We start from the raw sequence: 18,781 nt of genomic DNA, 5'->3' as shown, positions 1-18,781 counted from the left end.
TTATCCATTTCAAGTTTATCTTTGTGTATGGTGTAAGAGAATGGTCAAGTTTATTCTTCTACACATAGCTGTCCAATTTTCCCAGCACCATTTATTGAAGAGACTGTCTTTTTCCCACTGTATATTTTTCCTGCTTTATTGAAGATTATTTGACCATAGAGTTGAGGGTCCATATTTGGGCTCTCTACTCTGTTCCACTGGTCTATGTGTCTGTTTGTGTGCCAGTACCATTCTGTCTTGGTGATCACAACTTTGTAGTAAAGCTTGAAATCAGGCAACATGATGCTCCCAGTTTTGTTTTTCTTTTTCAACATTTCCTTAGCAATTCAGGGTCTCTTCTGGTTCCATACAAATTTTAGAATTGTTTGTTCCAGCTCTTTGAAAAATACTGGTGTAATTTTGATCAGGATGGCATTGAAAGTATATATTGCTTTAGGCAGTACAGACATTTTAACAATGTTTATTCTTCTGATCCATGAGCATGGAGTGGTCTTCCATCTTTTTGTGTCTGATACTTTATATGGAAAACCCAAAAGACTCCACCCCCAAACTACTAGAACTCATACAGCAATTCAGTACTGTGGCAGGATACAAAATCAGTGTACAGAAATCAGTTGCTTTCTACACACTAACAATGAAAATACAGAAAGGGAAATTAGAGAATCAGTTCCATTTACTATAGCACCAAGAACCATAAGACACTTGGGAATAAACCTAACCAAAGAGGTAAAGGATCTGTACTCAAGGAACTACAGAAAACTCATGAAAGAAATTGAAGAATTTTCTTATATATAAGTTTTAATTCCCCTTTTCAGCTTAATTATTGCCTCAGGTAATTTTTTTTTTCTTTTTTCTTATTTATTTATTTTAAGATTTTATATATTTATTTGACAGAGATCACAAGTAGGCAGAGAGGCAGACAGAGAGAGAAGAGGAAGCAGGCTCCCTGCGGAGCAGAGAGCCTGATGTGGGGCTTGATCCCAGGACCCTGGGATCATGACCTGAGCTGAAGGCAGAGGCTTTAACCCACTGAGCCACCCAGGCGCCCCCCCCCCTTTTTTTCTTTTTTAATAGCAGGACATGTGGGTTATATTTTTGGTGACAGCATATCTGAGAATAACTTCCTGTTGCCATCAAACGTGTCAGAGAGGTCACAGCATTTTCTTTCAAAGATCTAGTTACATTTTTTTACTCTTTTCTGGAGTATAGTTAGAGAGATCAGTTGAAGCTGGCCTGATCTTGCTTTTGTATACAGCTTCCCCCAGACCCCTCTCTCTTTTGGCCTGTAGCCTCATGGGTTGTCTTTTAATTCTTATAGTTCAAAAACATTTGCTACAATTCACTTATATATACCTCTGTTCATTGATTTTTTTTTTTTTTTTTAGAGGGGGTGGAGGCAGAGGAAGAGGTAAAGAGTCTTAAGCAGGTTCCATGGTTAGCCCTGATGTGGGACTCTTGATCTCACAATCCTGAGACCAGAACCTGAGCTGAAATCAAGAGTCAGATGCTTAACAGACTGAGCCACCCAGGCATCCCTGTTCATTGATTTTTATGTGGAACATAGCAAACTATTTTGATCAGCGAACTTAGAAAATCTTTATTCATTTCAAAAGCATGTTCTTCACATGTATCTTGGATTTTTGCTTGTATTCTGTTTTGATTTTTTCTTTTGGGAAATAGAATTCTTTCATTGGCTCTTTATCATCTTCCTTTATGTTTTGATTTGCCTTTTTCCCACAAATTCTTAGAACAGTTTCATGTTTGCCCTCAACATAAATGCTGTTTTCTGATTAATCGGTTCAGTTTTTTATTCCAACACAAATTTTGTTGCTACATTTAAAATTTTTGCAATCATTCTTTATCTTACCCATTTTTCTTAGTATCACTGTGTCTCTCCTTATGACTTTCTGTTTTTATTTCTTAGGGAATATGGTTGATTTCCAAATAGCTTATGTTTCAGCTAATGCCTATAGATAATTCTTTTCAGAAGATTGCCTTTTTTGTTGAGCCTCAGGCTGATACCTCCTTTTCCTTGTCAAAGAATCTTTTTTTATAGACCCTGTGTTTTTTTTTTCCTCTTCTGTGTAAGGATAGATTTGTTCATAATCAGTGTTTGCCAACAAAGGATCTGTATTGCCCTTGGCCCTGCTCTGTTCACTCTTTTGAGTTCCTTTTATATCTTCAGTTCTGAAGTGAGTTGTTTATGTATATCCTCTGGTGTGTGCATATTGTTAAAACTCCGCCACCTGGGGCAGCTTTTCTGGGCAGATGCTGGATCTTGACTGGCTTCTCTTTGCCTTGCTCTGTGACATTCTGGTCAGAGCAAATATAAGAGAGCCTATGGGTCTCAACATGCATGACTTGCATGTCTCTTTTCTCACTTTATAAAGCTTTACTTATGGGGATGCCTGGGTGGCTCAGTCGGTTAAACGGCTGCCTTCGGCTCAGGTCATGATCCCAGCGTCCTGGGATCAAGTCCCACATCGGGCTCCTTGCTCTGCAGGGAGCCTGCTTCTCCCACTGCCTCTGCCTGCCACTCTGCCTGCTTGTACTCTCTCTCTCTGACAAATAAATAAATAAAATCTTAAAAAAAAAAAAAAAAGCTTTACTTATGAAGATTATGCCTCCTGTTCTACCCTGTGTTTGTGCCGGAACTGCCTTCCTCTCTTCCTACATACAACACACATTTTCTGGGCTTTGCAGTTTTCTTCAGAGTGTAGAAATACAGAGAGACAGTAGGTCCTGGGAAACAACACTGTAGCAGTCACAAGGATGTATACCTGTGCAGTGCGGGAACTCCTGTGGCTTTGTAAGGGACATAATCTCTGTATTTCCAAGTCAGGTGGTAGATGATAGGCAAAGGGTAAAGCATTTTATTTTTTTTATTTTTTAAAGATCTTATTTATTTATTTGAGAGAGAGAAAGAGCATGAGCAGGGGGAGGGGCAGAGGGAGGAGCAGACTCCCCCTGAGCAGGGATTCCGACTTGGGACTCAGTCCCTGGACCCCAGGATCATGACCTGAGCTGAAGGCAGACCTCTGACTGACTGAGCCTCCCAGGTGCCCCCAGGATAAAGCATTTCAAATGATTTTTCACATGGGCAGCATGTTTGATTTTTGTTCTTTTTGTACTGTTTTAGTTGTTTTTATGTCTTTCAATCTAATTCTGTTATTTTCATAATTAGTAGAAGTTCTTACCAGATTCTATTCATCAGTTATTAGTCTAAATTTTTATTGTGCTCAAGAGAAAACACTTTTAAAGTATATATTACGTGATAACACTGGTGTAAATGTATTAACTCATTTAACACTTTGGTGGAGTAGTATGATTATTACCATTTTATAGAGGCATAAAGAAGTTGAGTACTCTACCCAAGAGGACTTAGCATGTGGCATGGTCAGGATTTGAACCCAGGAAAAGTATATATATATTTGCATATTGCAAGTTTATATCCTGTTTTTCTGCATTTTCACAGGCTCATTCTTCCTCTCTCCTTCTTTCCTTCCTCCTGCTCTCTTTCTCTGACTTCCTAAAAGGCTGTATCATGAACTGGCAACTAGATGCCATTCAAAAATAGGACGTTTTATAAAATTCAGAATGCAGAATATAAAAAATTATATGTTTGTGTATGTTTTAGTTCTTTAGGTATTGCATTAAGGTTACTTTATGAAACAAATAATTAAGCTTTCAAAAGAATGATATTATTTGTTTAGGTTGCAAGTTTATTAAACACAATTAATTTGTTCTTTGTAGTTCTTAGGTTATTGGCCTTAGGTAAACACTGGGCTCTGGCAATAGTGTCTAACCATTTTGTCTAATCCTCCCTAAGCATCTAACTTAAAGTAAGGAATGACTTAATTATCAAGAAGAATTAGATTCATTAGATTAGTACTGCCCAATATGGGCACCACTAGAAATATGCCTGTTGAACACTTGAAATGTGGCTACTCTAGATTGAGATATGCTCTAAGTAGAAAATACACTCTGGGTTTCAAAGGCGTAGTATGAATAAAAGAATGTAAAATATCTCATTAATACTTTAAAAATACTTCATATTGAAAGGACAATACTTTTATTTATTTATTGGATTAAATAAAATATATTAGAATCCATTTTTCCTGTTCCTTTTTACTTTTTTAATGTGACTACTAGAAAATTAAAAATTACATATATGGGTTATGTTATATTTCTGTTCGGTATTCTGAAGTGTCTCAGATATGATACCTCTTCTTTCAGAGTCTGGTATCAAGAAAGCAGATAAGCAGAGTGGTGTGGTAAGTGCTAGATAGGAGCTCATGCAGAAGAGACCTCTAACCGAGTTTGAGGGGCCTGGAGAAGGTGACCTTTAAAAGAGCAGTGGTTTTTTCCTTCCTTTTTACCTTCTTTTGAAGTCTCTAAATCTACTTTTTGGATTGAAGGAAATAAGAGTCAAAAGCTACTTTAAAAAGTGAGCATCTTTTTTCTAGTGGTATTGGTTCTCAGTCTAATGGAATGAGTCAGGGTTGAAGCAGAAGTCCTGAGGGTGCACAGAGACCACTGTTCCACCCTCCCCCAGAACTGGCTTAGACAACCAAATTGATGCTGGTGTCCTTTGCTAAGTATGGAACACAGGTCAATTTGAGATCTGTTGAGTTCACGGAGTCTGGGGGACATCTGGTTGGGGAGGAACATTAGCAGTGGGATCAATGGAATTTAGAGTCCAAGAAAAATCTTGGCTGGCAGCATAGATTGAAGTTAGGTGAAGTCACAGATAAGGTATGAGATATCAGGAAGTGAGTAAAGTGAGATACAGACAAACCTCTGGGGAATGGGGAAGGTTGAGGAAAGGGAATAAAGGTCATTGAAAAAGAATGGTCAGAGAAGGAAGAGTTTGACAGGACAATATGCTTTCAAGAAGCAGGCAAGTGTAGATAGTGTCAAATGTAGTTAAGAGATAAAAATAAATAAAGACTGAGAAATGTTCATTATCTTTAGTAATGAGTAGGTGATTGGGAGGAAAGTAGGTTCCCTGGAAGGGTTGGGGCAAAGCCAGATTGCAGAATGTTGAAGAATTAATGGGAGCTAAAAAAAAAAACTGGAGACAATGAAGATTATTGTTTGGTAGTGAAAGAGGAAGAGGTGGGGAGGCTCGTGATAGCTAGGATGACATATTTATATTTAGTATATGACAACGTGTGTGTGTGTGTGTGTGTGTGTGTGTGTGTGTGTGTGTGGTGGTGGTGGTGGTGGTTTGGGATGTAAATCTATTATATAGCCATTTTCTGTATCTATCCATTCTTGGAATCCAGTATAGTGTTGATCATGATTTTAATCTATTTAAGATCTCTCTTCAACAAGATACTTTATTACCATCATTTCCAAATTCTCTAAACATTAAATCTACATAAGAGCCTGATTTTATCTGGGTTTAAATGCACTAAGGACCCTGGGCATGGCTTAATGGAAGGAACATGGGCTTTGCAGTCCACTAAACTATAATTCATATCTAGATTCTGACTTGTTACTGTGTGATCTTGAACAAGTTAATTGTCACATCTGACCTGTTTTTCTTCATTTAGGAAATGAGGATAATAACATATTTACCCTTTATGGGGCTGTTGTGGAATTCACTGAGAAAAATGTCAAATGTTTTGTACAGCACCTTACACGAAGTAGGCACTCAGTCAATGCTGGGTAGAAAAACTGAAGCTTCATATGTTATACCTGCTAACATCACAATCTCTATAATTTAATTTAAAGTAGTATGTGTGATATAATGTTGTAACTTTAAATAAGAGCAAGTATGCTCAATTGAAATTGGAGTGAAAAAGTAGCCTTTGAATAAAACATGTTTCTTTTCTTGCTCCCTCCTCCCCTTTCCAATCTAGGTCCTGAGGGAATCTAACAAATTAGCAGAAATGGAAGAACCACCCTTGCTTCCAGGAGAAAATATTAAAGACATGGGTCTGTAATGGTATTTTTTGTTGAATTTCCTTCTCTTTTCTGAGTGCACAGACTATTCAGTACTCTCAGTGTAGAGAGAATAGGTTCATTGTCCAAGACACCTCCTGTCTGGCAGCACTCATTACTGCCACCCTTCCCAATATCTGGTGTGTCCTCTGTGCCTAGAGCCATTACACCTGCTGGTTTTGTAGTTGGACTATGGGGTAACATGCAGATTGAGTTATATTCTGCTTCTTTTCTGGTTTGCTCTACATTCATTGAAAGTAGGGGCCTTTTATTATTTTTTTTTAACTCTTGCTGAATTCTCAAGAGTATTTCATTATTTTGAATGACTGCAGTAAGAAATTGGTTTGCCTAGATAAAACATTGGATTGTCACTTTGTACAAGTGATTTTTCTTAAAACACATTCTTTCTTTCTGTTTCCTTTATTTCATCTGTACAGAATAAACTCGTGTCAGTTTTTGGATGAAGGTATTTCATCTCCATTGCAAAGCAAGCTGTTTGCATGTAGGTGATTTTCTTCTGCAGCCTAAAGAACTAAGCAGTAACTGATTGTATGGACTTTTTTTTTTTTTTTGTCCTCATGCTTTTACTTCATTAAATCTGTGTGGTAATCTAAAAAATACATAGCTTTTGAGGAATGAAGTAATGTGTTAGGAGAACAAATGGCTTCTTAGCCAGAGAAACATCACCTTTCATTTTATTGTCAATTTACAACATGGGGTGGAAGAGGAACCAGGGAAGGAAATTGAGGAGTGAAGAGAGTGTGATACAGTGTGAGCTAGAGAGAGCCAGACTGTATACTTACCTTTGTCCAGGTAGGTCCTTTACTTCTCCCCTTCTGTATTTTGGATTTGATTCTTCCTGTGCACCGGGTGCCATCTCACCATCTCTGCCCATCTAATGGATACCTGCCATTGGGGCACAACTCAACGCCTCTCCATTCCTTGAACGTTTCTCATCCCACAGCAGAATGGACTGCCCCTTCATTGTATTACTTAGCATATATTTTTGTGTCTCTTTCTGTACAGATTGCATGCTCTCATCTATTACATTTGTTTGTATATATTTTATATCCTTACAGACAGGTATTTTCAAGGTCATTTTAGTCTACCTCACCGAAAATATGGCTTCTTCCCCTGTGAACTCAGTGAAAATTTGAGAGGGTTAGTAAATCTAAGCTCTTTGGGTACCACCAGGCAGTATCAGTATTGTAAAATTTAGAGGAATACCTAATATATTAAATATTCTGGTTGAAAATTATCTATCTAGACTTGATTATATGCAAAAGTGACATTGAATGTAAAGCGTAAGGCTAGAATAACCTTGAATATATTAATTCCTCTAGAAGAGTCATTTGATTTTTAGTTGGCCTAATGTGAATCTTCAGTGTAGTTTTTTAAGTTAGAGTAGTGTTAGGAACATCAACGGCACGCTTTAAGCAAGTAACAGTCTCAGAGTATTGTGGTCTGGGCATATCAGAAATAGAGATAGCCCCAAACTACAGTATTTCAACCTTTAACAGGGGGTCAGATGGTGCTATTTTAGTGGCTTAGCTTTGCATGACATGATGGAAAGAGTTTTGAAATTTGTAGTCAGAGGATCTGCTTTCAAGTCTTAATCTTAGCAGTTCCTGGTTCTGAAATATTAGGCTTTCGTTATACTTCTCTCAGCGCTGGTATTCTCATTTAAAATTTGTAGGTGTAATTATAGGTCTTATATACAGGTTTGTTATGAAGGTTAAAGGAAGTACTCAGGTGAAAAATACTTTATAAACTCTGCAGTGCAAGGCCATCAGTACTGGGTGTTCCTACTGTCATTTGCTCTGGTGTGGTTCCTGGTCATAATCTCTCATCTATTTGGCGCAAATCCTGCTAAGCACAAATTCTTTCTTCAGTGTGATTTAGCTACCACCAGACTGAGAAGGAAGGATAAAGGGGGCAGAACAAATGATCAGTGATAATAGTAGCATAGATATAAACCGTTTTGTATGTGTAGTACTTTCATGAATATTATCTCATGATTTTAGAATAAAAGGTAAGATGTAACAAAAACATGGGGCTAAGAGGGACATATCTTGAGGCAGCTTATAGAATAATGAGGTTGATTTTCTTGTGTAAGTAAGAAAACTGGCTCTGGAAAGAATCCAGAAATGTTTTAGTAACATTGAATAAAGCCTTTCTACTTGAGGTAAAAATTTGTAAGAGCAAGAAAGTATATGGCAAGGCAAGTTTGTGTATCTTTCCATAATGATGGGTTTATTTAATTTTAAAAGTACCCCTCTAAATGCAACATGCATTGGAAACAGCAATTTAAAAAATGTAGCTCATACTTGAACATTCCTGAGGGAACTACTTTGAAGGTTAGAAATGTTTGTTGTAAGATCAGTCTCATTTCAGATTCCATACAAAATGTTCAGTCCTTCAGAGTGGTGAGTAAAAAGCAAAGTCAGGAAGTTGTAAAACCTTATTAAATGTATTTTATGTCCCTGCATTTTCCCAGAAGCCCTTTGGAAAGTTCTTAGCAATTTGTTGCTCCTAGTTGTGCCTTACTTTCTGGAGTGATGAAGATACTCCTTTATTTGCTCATTTGCTGCTATAATGACATACCAGGGATTTATGAATATGTTAAGATGTAAAAAAGTTTGTAGTGAGCATTATGAACTCTACCATATCAAATACTATTTTGAGCTAGTGGTAGCTGAGTTATCCTGCTTAATTAATGAATGTTTTAAAAAGCATTATACTGTGCAGATCCATTATTTATCATTTAATAAAACAATGCTTGTGATTGTTTCTTTCCAGAATTTGACATCAGTTGCTTGGTCAGGAATATAATATCCTCTTATTTTACTATTATCTTTCTAAGAGATAATGTTTCATATACATTGCATTTCTCCTACAGTACTTTCCCCATAAGTGTAATCAGGTCAGGAGTTTCTCTTATATATTTCCGATATATTTTTAGGGGAATGTTGATACATTAGCCCAGAAGACAACCAGCAGATTGATGAGGTGACCTGGAAACTATGCTGACTGGTGACTGTGGCTTGAGACATCTGCAGTCATTAACTGAATCACTACTACCCTGCCACCCACTACTCTAGCTTCCCCACGTATTTTATCCAGCAGGGATAGAGGCTAGCCTTGTCTCCTCTCAGAGGGGAGGGGTCATCTCTACCTCTTCAGTCCCTCCCAGATTTCTGCATGGTTGGAAGCCTGGATATGGCTTCTCGGTTCTGTTGGAACACTGATTCTGTCATTTTGGAGCATAGGTTAGAACAGCAGTCAGAATTTTAGTAAATTTCACTTGTGAAAAGATGAGAGTGCTTTTTAATAGTGCATGTTGTTTAGTAAATTGTGGACTCTTTGCTTTTGCAGCCAAAGATGTAACTTATATATGTCCATTCACTGGTGCTGTCCGAGGAACTCTGACTGTCACGAATTACAGGTTGTATTTTAAAAGCATGGAACGGGTAAGACTTGTTGGATTAGATTTTTATATGTACATCTGTATGTTCTTTGCAGTTTTGTTCATTTTTGATCATTTTAAATTAAGGCATTTCTAATTAAAATAATTATACAGTATCGATTTCTTAGTTTTAATTGTTTTTTTTTCTTTCCTTCCTTTAGGATCCCCCATTTGTTTTAGATGCCTCTCTTGGTGTGATAAGTAGAGTAGAAAAAATTGGTGGTGCTTCTAGTCGAGGTGAAAATTCTTATGGACTAGAAACTGTGTGTAAGGTAAATGTTATACTTACACGATTTTATTTGGTTTGAAAAGCTTTCTTTTTTTTATTTTATTTAATTTATTTATTTGACAGACAGAGATCACAAGTAGGCAGAGAGGCAGGCAGAGAGAGGAGGAAGCAGGCTCCCCGCCGAGCAGAGAGCCCGATTCGGGGCTCGATCCCAGGATCCTGAGATCATGACCTGAGCCGAAGGCAGAGGCTTTAACCCACTGAGCCACCCAGGCGCCCCTTTGAAAAGCTTTCTATTAAATAGAGCCTATGTGCAGAAACTGGTTTCCAAACTGTCAAGTACATTTCATGCTGTAACATCATTCTAGAAGACAATAACAACATTTAAGAGTAATAAAAGATGATCTATCATGAATTAGGCTTGAATTCTTTTGGACCAAGTACAAGGTACTTTGACATTGATTATTTCATGTATATATATTTATATATGTGTGTATATATACACACCTCATCTTCTTTTCCATTCATCTACTGATGGACACTGCTTCCATAGTTTGGCTATTGCAAATAATGCTGCAGTAAACATAGGAATGCATGTATCCACTCAAATTAGTGTTTTTTGTATTTTTTGGGTAAATATCCAGTAACATGATTACTGGATTGTAGGGTAGTTCTATTATTAATTATTAATTTTTTGAGGAACCTCCATATTGTTTTCCACGGTGGTTGCACCATTTTGCATTTCCACGAAGAGTGCAGGAGGGTTTCTTTTTCTCCACATCCTCACTAACACTTGTTTCTTGAGTTTTTGATTTTAGCCATTCTGACAGGTGTGAGGAATGACCCCATTGTGGTTTTGATTTGGAGATGTCTAACTTGTATTAACTGCATTGACACTTGAATGAAACTTAAGATTTTTACGCTTTCATCATTCTGTTCAGTCATAGACATTTCATCTCTGGTGCCATTTCAGTAGGTAGCTGTTCTCATTATGGCCTGATTAATACTCGTGCACATTGCAGTTCTAGATCACCTAACTTTTTCCCCTGCTTTTCTGCCAGTGCCAAAAGTAAAAGCAACAGCACATGCATAAATTTCAAGTTACTTTCTTTCTTTCTTTTTTTTTTTTTAAAGATTTTATTTATTTATTTGGCAGAAAGATCACAAGTAGGTAGAGAGGCAGACAGAGAGAGAGGAGGGAGCAAGATCCCTGCTGAGCAGAGAGCCCGATGTGGGGCTTGGTTCCCGGACCCTGAGAGCATGACCTGAGCTGAAGGCAGAGGCCTAACCCACTTAGCCACCCAGGTGCCCCTCAAGTTACTTTCTTATGCTAATCTTAGTAGTTCTGTAAATCTAGTGGTAAAGGTAATGACTAGTAATTATTTTTATACATTTTCCTTCATAGTCAGAAGGGCTCTAAGAGTATAATAGCTGTGAAAAATGTGTCAAGCACATTGTCTCCTAATCACTTTATTGTAATCTAATAGTAAATGGAGCATAGAATATGAGAGGACATGAAAGAGGGAGACTTTGAAATCTTGATCATTTTAAATACAGTTTTTTCCATGGAGCAAGACCCTTATCAACAGACGCATTTGTAGGGCCCCGTCTGTGGCACTTTTAGATAACCCTCCAATGAACAAGAGTGATTATGAACATCTCTACTAGTTGTAAATATATTTACTGAGGAAGAAACAAGGTATCAGCTTAGGTTTCTGCACATGTTTGTTTTAAATTAAGGTAAAGCTAGCGTCCTAGTTTTGGATCAGATCTGTGATAAAATGTCCTACTTGTTTGTGTACTGCAGATGCATTAGAGTGCAGTGTTCCTGTATTCAGTTTTATAGAATAAATATAATAAAGCTATTTTGAATTCTGCTTAGATTAAAACACTTAGATAAAATGGGTAGTCTTGAAATTATTCTTAATCCCTAAGTTTTTCTTAGTGCTGTTAAGATGTCCGTAAACCAGAACATGAATATCTATATTAAGACTGAGGATAGAAAATTGCTTGAGGACAAATAACAAAAGGGAGCCTAGGACTTTAGATCTGACTGTAGAGGCAGGATGACATCAACCAAACATTTGGGAGTTTATCTGCCAGGAGGTGTTTGAAGAGCTTGGACCTGGAGAGGAGGAAGAGATTTAAGTAGAGTTTGATTCTATCAGTCCAGTAGCAGAAAACTTAGGAAGATCCAGTGAAAATGAGCCCTGTGAAGGGATCATAAATAGGAAAATTATCACCAGGCATAATGGGAACAAGGGCACTTATGAATTATAACAAGAGCTAATCAGGTTTTTAGTAGGGAAATCCATGACAAAAAATGGGCTTTCACAGGGAAAGGATATACACTGAGCTGTGTATCTATCAGTCATGATAGTGAGCTTCAGATACAGTATCTCTTATCAGGTGGTATCTCCTTTACTGGCCTATTGTTAGTAAATAAGCAGAAATAAAATTTCTGTCCTCTGAATTTTGCCTTGTGTTAGAGTGCCTTTTGTGTGTGTGTGGTTTTTTTTTTTTTTCCTTTCAATTAGGCATTGTGATTTCCCTTCCTCCAGGAGTTGTCTTATTTTTGTATCCCACATACACAGATCTTAATATTCTACAAGGTAGTTCCGAGTTACCCTTATGTGTTCATTAAATAAAAGTTGAACAGGGATCGATGACTTGGATCCTAAATCTTTTCTAGGATATTCGGAATTTACGGTTTGCTCATAAACCTGAGGGGCGAACAAGAAGATCCATTTTTGAGAATCTAATGAAATACGCATTTCCTGTCTCTAATAACCTGGTGAGATGTTTTTTGTCTTTGTCTTTGAAAAATGTGTATTGTAATTTTTGGTGTAGTGTAAAGAAACTTGTCTAGGCTACCTAGAATCCACATTTGTGATCCTACTTTGTCATTAAACCAGATGCATAATTTAGGTTTAATCTAACCTCTTGGAGCAGTTTCTTTTAGGTATGAAAATGAGGAGGCTGGACTAGCAGATTTCTGAGGTCCATTCCTGCTTGCTTGTTCTATAATTATATGATCTTTCTATAGAGGGCGTTCCCACGATGAAAAGCTATCTGTGGTCTTCATTAGGATTTGAAATCTCCTTTTTATTATTTTTTTAAAATATTTTACTTATTTATTTGAAATCTTTTTAATTAGGAGCTGAGAGTTAAGTCTAGCAATTTTAGGAGGAAAGAGTGAGCAAATCTTAGCGGAGTTCCTGCTACCTGCTAGCAATGGTGCTCCCTCATTAACGTTATATAATCTAACTTCCACATTAGCCCCGTGGTGGTAAATATTATTTATCCCTATTTTAGAGTTGAAACCAGGGGCAGGTAAGCAATTAACTCAAGGGTACAGCTAGTAGGGAGTAATATTTGTAATCAGAACTGGTTTTTTGACTCTTGTATGGTGAAAAACATAGTTGTTTCCGTCCTTCTGTCTACAAAGATGATAAATTAGATTTTCTTTTTTGGTACACTGATCACATGCCAAAAAACAATATGTTTATTCAGTATGTTTTAGAAAATGTAGCATTAACTTCAGCTGCTTAACTGCTGACATCTGTGATGTCAAACTTAATTTTACCAGAAGATGTCTTTTGTAACCTAAACAGCTTATATCTGAAGGAAATATGGTGATATGTTAACATTTGATACATCTTGGTGGTGGGCCTCTGTGCTTTTCTATGTGTTTGAAAAATATGAAAAAAAAAAAAACATTTTCAAAATTACAAAGCAAGAGCCAAAACAACAATATGAAAAAAAAAAAAAAAAGATACCACTACAAAATATCCTTGCAGACGAGTAAATGAAAACTTTGGGTATGATAAGGATTCATTTCTGATTCATGACCCTCTGAAATGTCTTTTTATAGCTATTAACTCTGTTTACTGTTTTGTAGCCTCTTTTTGCTTTTGAGTATAAAGAAGTATTCCCTGAAAATGGGTGGAAGCTATATGACTCTCTTTTAGAGTATAGAAGACAGGTATGTACTTTTATTCTTTCAGTTTTAATATTTTGCATTATTTTCATTACAACAAAAAACTTAAGGGTAGAGGTATATAGCTTTATATAGTTGTGTGGGTTGTGTTGTTTTAATGAAGGCTAATCCTGACTCTTTGTCTACCTTTCAGTTTCTCTAAACTGTTTGAGACTGTTTTAGTGATCTTTTATTAATTTACTTATCTAAGAAATAATAAGTAAATCAGCTTCTAAAAAATGTTTAATAGTAAAAATTAAATGGTAAATATACTTACATTTTAATATTCTTATGTACCATTCAACATTATTCACTCACCTTTTTCTCTTCTGGAGATCCTATAATATAATTCTGAAAAAATTTCATAGTAGTTCTGCTTATAACATAGCCCCTGTGAAATTTTGAAAGTTTTAGGTCTTCATAGAGGACACACTTATACATAAAATGTTATCAAATCAAATCTTATAGTATACAAAAGAGATAATACATCATGACTAAGGTGGGTTGGTTTACTATGAGAAACCTATCAGCATGATATACCATAGTAAGAGATGAAAGCAGAATTCAGTCTGGACATCTGTGTGACAGTCTGTCATCCTCCCTGTTCTCTCTCAGGACACCACTTCCCAGAGCCCTTTACTGAATATTTAAACTCTGCCTAAAACCAGTCTTTAACGTTCTGCATGTTCACTCTGCTTTCTTGAGAATTTAAGTTAGGACACATTGGTTGTTTCTTTGGTGATCATTAAATTTGAGATCCAGATTACTCTAGAATTCAGATATGAAAATAAGCTGTGATTTTTGTATTTAGATTTCAGACATTGTGTTTGAATTATAGAGCTTCTAATTTATTTAAGTTTGTTTCACAAAGCAAGGAAGAGTAAAAATCCACCACCAGAGAACTAAAGATACCCAAATGGTTTGAAGTATCATTTGTTGCTCAATAGCATGTAGTCAGTAAAATAAAATTTCTTAGTCAGTTATAAAGCCATCAGATTGGCAAAGTATGAAGCAGAATATGCAATAAGTGAATCAACTAGAAATCATGAGTGTACAAGTTAACATTGCAAGATTTTTGCTAATTCAAAAAGCCAGTGTCAGAATTAGGTGGGAAAGCAATCAGAAGATCTAACCATGTCCTGAGAATTGTTAAGATGAGAAATATTCTCTAGGAATCTAGGCAAAAATTGCCATCAACATAGAACTTTGGAAAGCAGGTGGATAACTGTGTCCACAGAAAAGAAGTAAGTTATTATGGAAAAGAGAATAAGTTAAAGAGTAAATAAACAACTATTTCCCTGGGGCGCCTGGGTGGCTCAGATGGTTAAGTGTCTGCCTTCAGCTCAGGTCATGATCTTGGGGTCCTGGGTTTGAGCCCCACTTCTGCCTTTCTTTCTGCCTACTTCTGATCTCTCTCTCTGTCAAATAAATAAATAAAATCTTCAACAACAACAACAAAAAACAAAAAAACCCCAACTATACCCCTATAGAAGGAGAATTAAGAGATTAGGAAATGTGGCTGTCAGAATAGAGCATTGAACTCTACATGAAGTAATGCAGATGCTTTATGATCTTTGATTTACTAGGTGAATTTTTGACTTTTTTTCCAGCAAAGCTAGACACTTTGTCTCTGAGGCAGCTGAACTGAAGTATAGTGTAGAGAACTGTGTATTTCTTGTGGTTGGAAGACTCAGGTTCAGGGGTGGATTTTGATGTATATTAAGTTTATTACAGAAGAAAATGAAGGTAATCTTTTAATATAAACCTTAAGACTAAAGATAATGCATCAGATTATTCCTTTTTTTCTTTTCAATTAAAATTAAAAGTGGTAACACTTGCACTCTGCATAAAATTTAGAAGTTGAATTTGAGTTGAAAAGTAGGTTTCCCTTCCCGGACAGCCTTGTCCCCTAGCCACTCCAGTTCCTCTCTCTTAAGGAAATAATGTTGTTGGTTACCTATGTATGCCTCCAGAGATTTTTATGCCTTCTTTTTCATTTAATGTGTTTTGGAGGTTACATACCATCTCAGAACATACAGACCTGCCTATTCTTTTTTTCTTTTAGGTCGAGGTATAACGCACATACCATAAAATGTATCACTTTAATGTATAGTCCACTGGCTTTTAACATATGCACAAAGTTGTGCAGCTCTTACCACAAATTCCAGAGCATTTAGAAGACTGAGTTTGAATCATATCTTTAGTTCTTACTTAGTTCTCAATCTTAGGTATGTGTTCCTGAATGAGTCATTATGTCACAGAGCTTTTATTTTTTCACATGGTCATAGGAACTACTTTATAGGAATGTTTGAAGGATTAGTAACATATGAAAGGTATTTTATTAACCAAAGAAATCTATCCAAGTGATTATTACTGTTTTTATTACTTTGTAGAGCTCTAAAAACAGAAATCATGACTGGTGGTGAGATTCATTGTGTGTAGCCACTAAAACACGAAAGGAAAGTCACATTAATTCTGTAGACCTGTACATTATAGTGCTGATCATATGTTATTTTTAATGAACAAAATTATTAATAACTATTTAAATTTGTTATGTAAGGGGATGTTTCTTTAATTTATTCTTGATGAATACATATAGCGATTATACAGAGGACTCTTGAAATTTGTGAATAAGATCAAGAAAAATCATCAAGTTGCTAAAACAGTGAAAATCAGTCTTAAGGAAATGAACATGGTCTTCTGCAAAAATATTCAGTCACACGGTAGATAGATGTATTGCTTAGCAAATTTGGAAAACACTCAAGTCCAGTCAAGGAAAACAGAATTTATCCTCAGCATTGGAATGTAAATGACTAAGGAAAGCTATCATCCGGTTAATTGGGTTGTAACTTGACACTGACAAACGGATACATTAACTGAAGGACAGTGATTTGCAGGGAGATTATAAAAATGTATGCCAAGGATCAGTAGCTGTCAGAATGTCTTTAGTACTGTCTACAAAGAATATGTGCTGACTGGGCAACTCCACTTGTCGGTTTGGAAGGCAGTTCCTTTAGTGGAGGTCAGTATACCACCTTATCTAAGAATAGGAACACAACAGCCATTAATGTAACTTAAGTCAGTGGTTCTACCCCCACCCTGCCAATTTCCTGGAGAATGTGACACAGTCCCACTGGTAATAGTGGTTCTCCCTGAGAGTGATTTTTCAAGGATATGAGAAGGGATTGAGAGATGAGAGTACTCCCTGGGTTGGGGATGGTTCATCAGGATCTCAGGTGAGGTATGCCTCTCCGGTGATCCGGCAGTCTTAGCTCTGACTCCATGTTTCCTAGAAAACTTGAGAAACTACTGTCGCTTTTTGTGAAGGCTTCCTTGTGGGTCATTGATTTCGTCATTAATCATTCCTTCCTTCACTCATCCATCCATCCATCCATCCAATTTATCTGACACTACATATTCTAGTGGCTAAGTCTATGAAACCGGAAGACACAATCCTGACTTCCAAAGAGCATATACTTAGTGGAGGATTCAAAGAGGTAAGCTGTTAATTAAAATACACAGTGATGAATACAGTGACTGGTAAAGCAAGGTACTCCAGTGAGAGAATACGAAGCCCTTTGGGAACTGAAAGTATTGGTATAGGCTTGACTAAAGACTGGAGTGGCAAGAGATCAGACTGGGGAAAGCTGAAGTGTGAAGGGCTGGGCTTTGCTAAGTCCCATAAAGGAGTTTCTTTCACAGTTTTATTGAGAAATAATTGACATACATCACTGTGTAAGTTTAAGGTACATGACATGATGGTTTGATTTGCGTGCATTGTGAAATGATTGCCAGAATAGGTTCAGCTAATATCCATCTTTTCATATAGACAGAATAAAAACAAAGAAAAAAAGGAAACAATTTTCTCCTTTTGAGGAGAATGCATAGGATTTGCTCTCAGCAGCTTTCCTGTATATCATATAGCAGTGTGAGCTGTAGTCATCATGTTGTCCATGACGTCCCAAGCAGTTACTTCTCTTACAATGGAGGTTTGTACCTTTTTGTCACCTGACCACTTTCCTCCCGTTTTCTCTCCCCCAACCACAAGTCTGTTCTTTTTCTGTCATTTTCTGTGAGGTTTTTTTTTTTTTTTTTTAACATTCTGCATATAAGCGAGATCATATAGTATTTGTCTTTTTCTGTCTGGCTTATTTCACTAAGCACACTATCCTCCGGGTCCTCCCGTGTTGTTGCAAACGGTTAAGATTTGCTTGCTTTTCAGGGCAGAATAATATCCCATTATCCATTCCTCCACCAGTGGACACTCATGTCCATGTCTTGGCTGTTGTAAACAATGCTGACCTGGTTATGGGCCATTCAGGTATCTTTTCCAGTTACTGTTTTCATTTCCTTTGGATATATCTGCAGAAGTGGAATTGTTATAATACTGTAGTTCTGGGTTTGATTTTCTGAGCATCCTCACACCGTTTTCCATAGCAGCTGAACCAGTTTACAATTGCACCCACAGAGTTTTCTTTCTCCACATCCACTCTAGCTTCTGTCATCTCTCTATTTTTTAAATTTATTTTTATTTCTTATTTTATTATGGCCATTCTGACAGGTCTGAGATGAGATCTCATTGTGGTTTTAATTTGCATTTACTTAATGACTATATTGGGAATCTTTTCATGTGTCTATTGGCCTTTTATATTTCTTTTTTGCAGAAATGTTCATTCAGGTCCTTTGACCATTATTTTTTATTTATTTATTTATTTTTTTGAGTATAGCTGCCATATTGTGTTACATCAGTTTCAGGTGTACAAAATCATGATTTGTTTTTTGCTGCTATGTTGCATGAGTTCTTTATATATTTTGGATATTAACCCCTTATTAGATATACAGTTTAAAAGTATTTGAATTTCTGTATTAACAGTTGTAATGTCTCCTTTTTCATTTATAATTTTGATTTAGACCCTTTCCCTTTTTTCCTTGGTTAGTCTAAGAGTTTGCCAACTTTACTTATCTTTTCAGGGAACTAACTCTTAGTTTGGTTAATTTCCTTCCCCCCTTCTTTTCTGTTTCATTTATTTCCACTCTAGTCTTTATAGTTTCCTTTCTTCCAGTAAATTTGGACTCAGTTTGTTCTTCTTTTAGTTAAGATATACACTTATGTTGTTAATTTGGGGATTTTTCTTGCCTTTTTTTTAAAAAAAAAAAG

The 18,781-nt window shown here is 36.5% G+C and overlaps 1 protein-coding gene across 1 annotated transcript in view; it reads left to right on the top strand.

Annotated features, from left to right (window-relative positions):
• Window positions 1–18,781, top strand: part of MTMR2 (myotubularin related protein 2) — a 133,093-nt gene that overhangs the window by 68,299 nt on the left and 46,013 nt on the right. The window contains exons 3-7 of the mRNA XM_080816167.1: window positions 5,868–5,943; window positions 9,325–9,419; window positions 9,577–9,687; window positions 12,337–12,438; window positions 13,546–13,629. Of these exons, the coding sequence (XP_080672293.1) occupies window positions 5,868–5,943; window positions 9,325–9,419; window positions 9,577–9,687; window positions 12,337–12,438; window positions 13,546–13,629 (468 nt within the window). The remainder of the gene's footprint in view (window positions 1–5,867; window positions 5,944–9,324; window positions 9,420–9,576; window positions 9,688–12,336; window positions 12,439–13,545; window positions 13,630–18,781) is intronic.

This window comes from Martes martes (genome assembly GCF_963455335.1).
Source record: "Martes martes genome assembly, chromosome: 10".
Taxonomy (NCBI): Eukaryota; Metazoa; Chordata; class Mammalia; order Carnivora; family Mustelidae; genus Martes; species Martes martes.
The sequence above is the reverse complement of the archived record's forward strand: the minus strand, read 5'-3'. Positions and strand labels throughout refer to the sequence as shown.